The 10025-nt window shown below is 40.5% G+C and overlaps 3 protein-coding genes across 3 annotated transcripts in view; 1 reads left to right on the top strand and 2 right to left on the bottom strand.

Annotated features, from left to right (window-relative positions):
- Nucleotides 1-7541, bottom strand: part of LOC139911345 (scavenger receptor cysteine-rich domain-containing protein DMBT1-like) — a 40395-nt gene extending 32854 nt beyond the window's left edge. Inside the window, exons 1-5 of the mRNA XM_078284948.1 lie at nt 7496-7541; nt 5156-5458; nt 2307-2627; nt 1512-1730; nt 492-806 (exon numbers count right to left, since the gene is read on the bottom strand). Coding sequence (XP_078141074.1) covers nt 492-806; nt 1512-1730; nt 2307-2627; nt 5156-5458; nt 7496-7541 — 1204 coding nt within the window. The remainder of the gene's footprint in view (nt 1-491; nt 807-1511; nt 1731-2306; nt 2628-5155; nt 5459-7495) is intronic.
- Nucleotides 1-10025, top strand: part of LOC139911338 (uncharacterized) — a 279947-nt gene that overhangs the window by 46415 nt on the left and 223507 nt on the right. The window lies entirely within an intron of this gene.
- LOC144539534 (scavenger receptor cysteine-rich domain-containing protein DMBT1-like) lies at nt 472-7563 on the bottom strand. The gene is made up of 6 exons (XM_078284949.1): nt 7496-7563; nt 7364-7399; nt 5156-5458; nt 2307-2627; nt 1512-1730; nt 472-806 (listed from the first exon to the last, which is right to left on the bottom strand). The coding sequence occupies exons 1-6, from the start codon at nt 7539-7541 to the stop codon at nt 472-474; spliced, it is 1260 nt and encodes a 419-aa protein (XP_078141075.1). The 5' UTR covers nt 7542-7563.

Here is a 10025-nt window from a genome sequence, read left to right as displayed (position 1 = left end):
TACAAGGTGGTCAACATTGACCAACGGTTCTCTGCTCATAGAAAATGAATGCATTTCCAGTGACTAGATTCCCAGCTTGCTGACAGTGTGTACACACATTTATCCTTCCATGTGATATTTTATTGCTAACACTGCAATGTCAAAGACAAAAAAAAAATCCATCAAGTAGCCTGTAAACATTACCTATGTCTGTGAAGTTTCCTGGAAAGAGGAAACAAGGGAGGCCAAAAACAACCTGGCGGAGAACTGTGACCTCTTAACTGAAAACGGCTAACCTAACTTGGGGCGAGGCACAACATGCTGCACAGGATAGGACCAGATGGAAGCAGATAGTCGCAGCCTTATGTTCCACGGGGAACGAAGAGGATTAAGTAAGTAATGTCTGTGAAGTTCTGGAGAAGTTCTGTTGACAAACCCTGAGTTTCTTGGAAGCTGAAGTGTAGGAAATGTGTATTTTGAGTCTCTTCCATGTCACGTGGATGCAGCATTACCTGAACAGACAACTCCAGCGTCTGCATCATGGCTACAACTGTGTGATCCCGCCTGGATGTGATGACAGTAGGCGACGGAGTCCTCATCTCCAGAACAATTAACCCCAGACATCCAGATCTCTCCACTGCCTTGTCCAAAGAAGGCCTGGTTTTTGAAATCCAGAGCCTTCCCACAGTGCAGTTGTCTACACACCACCTCAGCATCATTGATGTCCCAGTCATTACTGCACACTGTTCCCCACTGGCCGTTATAGTAGACCTCCACTCTGCCAGAGCATCGATTGGTCCCATTGACCAGCCTGACTTTGACGCTCTCTATCAAGGGAGAAAGAGGAGGGAACATTGTTGTGAAATGCATATCAATAATATATCAAAGAAGGATAAAACAATGCTTTAACTGCATTTTGAACTTTTAGGCAGCCCACATAAGTGGTCTTCTGGCCACCTAAGACCCTATTTACACTTGGCATTAAAATGCATCTTGAGAGAGGATAGCAATCCGATCGCACTTATCCACATAAAAATCCAGGTGTAAATGCACTGGGGATGGATTAAAAGGTGGTTTAAGAGTAAGGTTTAGTGTAAATGGAAATGTTTCTCCAAGCCACATATGTAATCTCTATCAAAATGCTGCATATGGTTAAAATCTAGGCCCAGGTACTGAATTGGAATTTACCATGCATTTTCAATTCAGGTCATGAATGGCCCCAATCCTGGTGAGTTGTACCTATATTACATTATAGTGTTACAGTGTTTGCTGATAGTGGGAGCTACTGCAAGTAGTTGTTTTGGAGACAAAGTTCAAGGCTGTTTACCAGCAAAAAATTAGGTTCAGGTAGCGCTTTTTCTTTCTTTGGCAACGTTCCCACCTAAAACTCTCCAAAAGCCAGGGAAAACCCTGTCAGGACTGCCTTCTCTAAGTTGTCCTACCTGAACAGAAAACTCCGGCATCCTGATTATGGCCACAGCTGTGTGCCGCAGAGTCACTGTGAAGGCAGAGAGCGAGCGATTCCTCCATACCAGAACACTTCACATCAGATATCCAGATGTCTCCACTGCCTTCTCCATAGTGCGCCCTGTGTTCGGCACCCAGAGCCCGTCCACAGCCCAGCTCCTTACACACCACCTGAGCATCGTCCATGTCCCAGTCGTCATCGCACACCGTCCCCCACCGGCCGTCATAGTAGACCTCTACTCTACCGGAGCAGCGATCAGTCCCGTTCACTAACCTGACAGCGCCTAAAAAGAAAGTTGTGAAATCTTAATAATAATAAAATAACAATAAATAAATAGGATATATTCTACATTATCAGCCTGTGTGGCCGGGGCTAGCAATACTACTAAAAAGTGCATATTGTGGCTTTCATTCCCTTCATACAGAGGAAAACACCAAAGAGGTAACAACTTTGTGCTGCACTGCTAGTCTACAGACTCCTGTGAGCGCCACCTAATGGTTAAATTCTTGTATTACATAAATTTTTGCCTATTGTACTAAAGCAGATTTAAGTGGTTAAGTGATAAAGGATAAAAAATGTGGCTACAACTACAGTTATCGTCTTTCTTTTTTTTTTCTGCACATTATTCCGCCTATTACACAGCTACTTACCAAAGACAATCATTTGACATGAAATACTAATTTAAAATGATTTTGTTACAATCTAAATTAATTTTCAAGCTACCACCAAGAACAGAACTATTATTAACTGTTAACAGAACTCAGAATGCGTTCATTGGCCAATCGAAATGGAGTTATCAACAAAGCCGTGTGACAATGTTTGATGACTACTGAATGTTTGCTACAAAACAGTCTCTCACCTGAGCATATGACACCGACGTCGTGGGCGTGGTCGCAGTGTGTTTTCCGCCAGCTCTCTGGACAATCAGAGATGGCGGTCTCACGATAGAAGCAGATGACATCGGTCATCGCAATGTTTCCACTGCCTTCGCCAAAGTAGGCGTTCATTTTGGGACTCAGAGCCTCTCCACATAGTAGCTGTTTACACACTGTGTCAGCCTCGCCCTCGTCCCAGCAGAATGTGTCTTTAGTACAGATCGTTCCCCACTGGCCATCGCGCTTCACCTCCACTCTGCCAGAACATCGACCGTTTCCATGGACCAACTTGACATCAACGCTCCCTGCCAATACAGAAAAAGTGAAGCACATTGTGGTGAGATCAAATTAAAGTGACATCAAATTTATCTTGGTATTATTGGTATTATTTTCAATAATACCAATTACCCCGCCAAAAATGTTTTTTAAAAAAGCATATTCTGCCATTACAGATTTTATATGGGCAAGAAAAACCCATAGGATCAAAAGGAAAGTTTTACATCTCCCTAAATCAGAGGATGGATTTAACCTTCCCGACTTAGAGTTATACCAACTTGCCCTATAGTCAAATGTACAAAGGAAGAACAATGGATTCATATTGAAGACGCTCAAGTGCATCCCCATAACCTCTTTACATATTTATTTTCAAAGGATAATACTAAGAATATTACAACTTTTATAGTAAAAAGTATAGTGACATCATTGAAGAAAATTAAGAGGATATTGGGTGAACCAATTTCAGTTCCAAAAAACACTATCTTATGGAGCAATCCTTGGATAGCTCTTCAGAATTCAACAATAAATTGGTCTACTTGGAGAACAAGGGGAATAGAGGCTTTAAACGATTTCATAAAAGGTAATACAATTATTCCTTGGACAGATTTCCAAAGTAACTTCAGTTTGACTAACGCAGATTTTTTTAAATACATGCATCTTAGAAGCTATATAAAGCAGAATTTTGACCTACATTTATTTGGACAGCAGTGCACAGTTGAGGAAATTTTATTTGATACCGAAAAGGATAATAACATGATAGGTAACATTTATAGAATCCTGCAGAAATCTTATGCAGTTGAAAAACTCTTAGAAGGTAAGGATCAGGATTAGAGGGAGTGCTGGAATATAACTAATGATATCACTGTTAATGAAAATTTAGGTTTAATCGAATATAAAATAATATATAGAATTTATTATACGAGAGATAAAATTCATAAATATTATAGTAGTACATCAGACAATTGCTTCAAATGTAGAACTAAAGATTCATTAACTCATGCCTTCTGGGAGTGTTGTAAAGTTCAGAAGATAAGGTTCGATATAGAACAATGGTTGTCAGAGGTACTTCAAGTAAAACTCAATTTCAATTCACCCATTTGTTTATTTCATGATGTGACATACGAGGTTACAGTGAGATACCCTTGGGGTTGGATAATCCTTTTTTCATCAATCGTATTTAAAAAACTTTTACTTACACATTGGAAATCTACCAAACCTCCAACACTGCAACATTTGAAAAATGAAATGCTTTATTATTTAAATATAGAAAATATATTAGCCATAGAAAATAACAAAATAGCACAATTTGAAGCTATATGGGTTGGAATAATGAAGGCAGTAGCTAAGGGGCACTTATAGTTACAGTTGGTAACTGCTTAGGAGGTTGCTTTTGTTTTTGTTTTTTTTGTTTTTTTGTTGTTTTTTATTAGGTGTACAGATTAAGAGATGAAAGTTATAGAAGAAATAAAGAGTATTAATCAGGTGGATTTCATAAAAGAGGTGATAAAAATGAACAGATAATGTGTTAACTTGCAAAAGAGGCTGTGTGTAAAGGTATTGGATAGCTGAGGTGTTAAAATGAATAGGTGGTATGATTTGGGAATATAATATAATCTAATATAGCAGATATGTAGGACTGAGCAAATAGGTTGATTTGTATGTTCTGATGTAACTCTAGTAATGTTGGGTTTTGTTTTGTATGGATGCTTTGTACTTATGTTAGGATGTTTTGTGTGTGAAAATTGTATAAGATGTCATGTTTTGTGTCTACAAGGAACCGAAAATAAAATCATACAAAAAAAAGAGACCAGATCCTTGCACTCTGACTTGTAGCTCTGAGTTGGGGCGGTGCAGGGGAGAATTTTTTGCCCACTGGGTTGTCAGGTTTCTGACATCAGTAAGTTTCTGTGGATTGGCGCTCTCAGCGGCCGATCACATTCCCTTTAAGAGAGGCACTTGCCTTTAATATCAAGAAAATTAAACATAGCATAGATCAAATAGGCCTATAAGCTGTGCAATATTTCCAATTATTTGATAGCTTTTCATTAATTAGTATTATATGGACTTGCATCATTGCATTGTTTGTTCATTAGGTCTATAATAGGCAAATCTGTGTTTTTATTTAATTTGATTTCAATATCAAGTGCTGTAATTTGGAAATGTCTTGAGGCCTAAGCGGTTGCCTATATTGAATACAATATCAGTTATAAGCTAAGTAAAATGAAGCTGTCTTTATAGTGGGTACTGAATGGAAGCCTAATAAAAAATGAGGCAGTTGTCTTTTTACACCTCCTTTTCTCCAGAGCAGACTACGTAGAAAACGACAGACGTTGTGAGTCACAAAGAAAAGACAAAGAAAAGAGCGCCACCTACAGAAGCTCAAATTTCATCAACAGAAAATCCAAGCTCCGTCCAGACTTGTTTGATTGACAGGCGATCTCTGGCAAGTGCAGTGCAGAGACACCACAGTAATGACCGCTTAGTAACAAAGATGGAGACAAAATAATAATAAAAAAAAACCAAAGCAAATTACCACTTTAAATAAAGCTAGTCTTACCTGAACAGATGACTCCAGCATCTTCATCGTGGCTGCAGGTTCTAGCTTTTCTGTGGCGACACTGGGCGAGAGATCCCTCTGAACCAGAACATTGCACACTAGACATCCAGATCACTCCGCTGCCCTCGCCAAAATACGCCTTGACTTTGATATCCAGAGCTTTTCCACAGTGCAGTTGTCTGCACACCACCTTAGCGGCGTAGATGTTCCAGTCGTTATCACACACCGTTCCCCACTGGCCCCGATGGTAGATCTCCACTCTGCCAGAACAAGGGCCATCCCCATTCACCAGCCTGACATTCGCTAGGGAACAGTGTGTTCATGTGGGTCATTTATGGCAAAATGAGCTCAGCATATGTATAATTCAGAAAGGTTTTTCATTGTTCACATTGTTCGTTACCAGGGGTTCCCAAGCTTTTTGATGTCAAGGAATCCCATCAGATAAGGTTTTGTTGTTTCCTCCGCCAACAGAGTTGGACGGGGTTATGTTTTCACCCCATTCTGTCTGTTAGTTTGTCTGATAACTCCAAAACCAAACTTTGTGGAAAGCTTGGTCATGCTGCTGCCTAAGTCCTTCTGCCTGCACCATCTGAAACCTCTGGTCTACAGCAGCTGCTCATTTGAAAATGTAGCAAATTTAAAAGTGGAAGTTAAATATACTTTCTTTGCCAAATATACAGTATAGAAAGTTTAGTTTGGTTAACTATCCGACATGTGGAAATGGCAGATCTTGACAGTTTCTGGCGTTGGCGGAGGTATGCACTCTACTGAGTTTTCTAGTTATATATGACTTGGTACAGAACTGAAGAACTGTCTCTCCTGTAGGTGGCGTGAAAGCGACAGTAGGGGCAGTAAACCTAAGATCAAAACCGAGTCATGGACCAGAATAGTGTTGCCATCATTTTGGGATCCTATTCAGATCCTGTCAATAGAAATAACACAGGACAAGTCTCATATGTTTTAGTGACTTAAAGGTCCCATAATATTCAATTTTCATGACTTTGTTTTCAAGCACACTCTGGCTGAGGATCAGAATAATGTCGTTCAGGATCTTTTGCAGATAAATGTAGTTTAGTTAAAAGTTTAATTGAATTAGTTAAACTGAATGAATGTGAAGACTAAGTCCTCACAATAGTGGACCCTGATTGGCCGACAGCAGCAGCTCCTCTAATTCAAATGAGGTAAACCTGCTGAGTGGAGGCTTTCCAGTTCAAATGCTGCCAACTGGCCTGATTGGACAGATTTCAGCCATTCTTTAGTGAGGGGAACCAATCAGGACCGAGTCCAGTTGTGATGCGTTTCCTTGAGTTAGTCTGAAACTGCCTAGAAAAAAGGACGGATTTTTGAAAATGCAACAACTTTAAATTTAACCACTCAAAAAAAAAAAAAAAGAACTGTGTCTTCATTATACATCTTTGATCATGCGTTTAAATATACTGTTTGAATTCCTATAATAGGGGCAGTTTAATCTATTGTTAAAAATATTATGCTAACAACCATGGTGCCGATGTGTTATCGTCACGTCACAAAGACATGAGAGCGAGTTCTGCACGTCAGGTCTGCAGCTGTCCTCCAAAAAACAAACAAACAAACAATTAGAACTTGAGATGTCAGGTCAGCAATAGCTACAACCATCTCACTCACTGTTATCAAACTAGGAGAGAATCTATGTAGTGAAAGGGACAGTCGTGTCATGCTATAATACTAAGCTACGTTATGGCTAGAAATTTTGCTTTTTTTCATTGCAGCTTCAAAACTGATTAAAATGCACCTTGACAAACACAGAAATCCATTTTGGCGGAAACCTTTAAACCAAAATAGTAAATTTTAGCCTCGGGATGTACTTAGCAGCAATTATTTTATGCCCCTATTAATTTTCACATGACTCTGACAGGCGGGATCCGGATGTAACACTTGAGTGGTCTATTGGGCTAACTTCAAGGGGGTAAAATAACAGGGGAATTAAACTATTTGTCATTTTGTTGAGGCCCCTGTGTAACTGGAAGAGCGTTCACTTAGGGAACCAGTGTTACATATAAAGCATGTGGTTATCAAAGACCAACGTTAAAGGATTAGATGACTCCTGACAGCCTATATTCAAACAAAAAATGCGCTGAAAAATGTGCTGTCTACTCACTTCTTTTTTTAGCCACAATATTGAATTTCATCTATGTTTATCTTCAACTACGATGAAGAAGCTCCACTTACATGATGCAGTAGGTCTAGTCCTGACAACAGCTCCAGCTGAAAACACATGATCATTAATGTGACAGGACACAAATATTTATTTCACTGTCTATCAAGTATGAATGTAAACTACATTTTGAGGTGGAAACTCACCCACTGTGATGTGAAGGAGAAGTCCAGCTATGCTGATTCTGTCCATGTCAGCAACACCTACAGCCGTCCGAAACTTCTCTGTGTTGTGGCAATGAAAGTCAATGCTCTGCTACAGCAACAACTGTTGGGGACAAATGTCTTGCCCCTGCATGGCATGCAACATCCACATCTAACAGTCACTCTGCTTAGCTTCAGCTATTTTTCTGTCTGTGTGGTAGAGGAATTGGTTAAAGGAACGGGGCATTTTGGAGGCTCCACCCAGCCAGGAGGCTTTTCCAAACAGTTGCACAACAGTTATTTAGAAGGGGTACATCTGCCCACACATCTGTTAGCTGCCCTCTTTGGCTGGCCTATTGGAGAGAGGAAGAACTGAGTAGAAGGGGCAGTTTGTATGTAAAAAGGTAAAGAAGGAAAGAAAACAATGAGAGCAGTCAATAAAACGAGTGAGAGCCAGAAGGCCTTCCCAAATGGTATAAATGACACAACTGACAACAAAACAGTATGGATAACTGACGAGTGGGTGACTGACAAACACAGTGGGTGACTGACAAACAGAGTGGGTGACTGGCAAACACAGTGGGTGACTGACAAACAGAGTGGGTAACTGGCAAACATCATGTATAACTGACCATGCATCTACACTGTGAGCCACACAATCAACAGAAGTCCATTCATTTCCCATAGAGCTGAGCGACCGGTGAAATTCAGCCGATGTGTGGACGGTCAGCAAGCTTGTCGGCCGAGAAAAGTCGGCCATGGCTGAACTTTTCGTGGCCATCGGCCGTCAACAACTAATCAGGTTTCCATGTTTCCTTGTTTCCGCCTCCATCTACCGGTGTAATTTAGTTTGATGAACAACAGCTCTGCCTGGCAAATGTAAAATGAATGAGAAGTTGATTACAGCCATTCAAAGCTTCCCAATTCTCTCAAAAATGATGCTCAGAGAACAGTTGCATCTATCTTTGGGGGCGATGTTGCGCTTGAAAGTCATTTTATTGAGCTTTTTCTGTTTATTTTTTTATGAATGCTACCTTATTAGCGCTTGCTAGCTATGTTAACTCATTAAAATCATAAAATTTTGACAGGTAATACCAAAGCAGTAAAAAATGCCTAAAAACAGGCAAGTTCAAAAATGTGTAGCTGCAGACCACTACATAGATGCAATTGGAGCCTCTAGCCCCGCCCACAATCAGTCAGAATAGAGAGGCACCAACTCGCTACCAGTGTGAACGCCCTGTGAGAGATAGGGTGATTGACAAATGGTATGAATAGCTGACTAACACCAGTAAGTAGCAGATGACTGCAGACGTGAACGAACAGGTCTGATTTCCAGTGTGAAGGGCTCATTCCTACAACCAGTCTGCAAGGACGATTTGTTGCAACCTGAGAACACAAAGTTGTTTTTTCTTTATATATGCACTTTTTGGTAAATCATGAGGTAGTGTCTTGGCTAAAAATTCCTGTTTCAAAAACCTTCCTCACTTGAAAGGTAACAGAAATGTCTCTGTTTATTGCCCTGAATACTTCTGGCAAACTGGACTGATGATAATAGCCAGTTCAGGCCAAGCTCTCAGCACGCTCTCCTAATAAATGATCCTGATTCACATCCAAGAGTGCAAAAAGCCTGTGCCTGACCCAGGAAGAGCTCCAGCCAGAGTACAGTCTCCTGCAGCCTGGATGCTGGCAGTGACTTTAAAGAGCCTGAGTCAAATCCAAGACAAGGCTCTGCAGGAAAGCACAGAGAACAAAAACATCAGTGGTGCCCAAACATGGTGTGTTGGTTTAAAGGGGAAGCCGGCTCAAAGTCTCCATCTATCCATCTACCTATCCATCCATTTTTATGTATGTCCAGGTGTTAGAGCCATTTTTTGTTGCCAGCAGAATTAGTATTTTAATAGAATTATTATTTGGAAATTGATGTTGGAGATATGAACGAATATGTTGACAAATTAATAATGCTTACTCATATCATTGCTTGTAGTTAGAAGTTTGGCCCCTGCTGCTCATTCCTATGCACTGTGACCGCAGTAGACAGGATGTGATGCATGTATCCATTTAAGGCTGGGACACATTACACGTCTTTGACGCCCGATTTGGCAACAATTTGAGATCGGAGAGAAAAATGAGATCGGGCAGAGTCGCCGGTAGTCCAGGGTATCCATTTAGGCAGAAGAAGAAAGTGGGCACAGACGTGGACTTTCTAAAACGGGGAAGCGGTAAAGTCTTTTGACCTGTTTTCTACTTCTGCTTTTTGTATAAGTTTTATTCATTGCTCTGTTTTTTCATCACGTATTTTGGGATGGAAAACAAATATTTGTTTTGCAACATAAGTTTGGAACTGCATGGCGAAGTGTTTGGAGGCATGTCCTTTTCCCCACCAACTTCCTCCAGGTCCCCCTAGGCATGCTGGGAGATGTAGTCCCTCCAAAAAATCCTGTCAACATTAATTAATTGATTTCAATCGGGGAAAAATACATTTTGGCACAATTCATTAAAGTGTATTTCCACACTTCGCAGACACAAGTGAGTC

The sequence above is a fragment of the Centroberyx gerrardi genome, chromosome 7 (genome assembly GCF_048128805.1).
Source record: "Centroberyx gerrardi isolate f3 chromosome 7, fCenGer3.hap1.cur.20231027, whole genome shotgun sequence".
In the NCBI taxonomy this organism is placed as follows: Eukaryota; Metazoa; Chordata; class Actinopteri; order Beryciformes; family Berycidae; genus Centroberyx; species Centroberyx gerrardi.
Note: the sequence above shows the minus strand (reverse complement) of the source record. Positions and strands in the feature narration are given on the sequence as shown.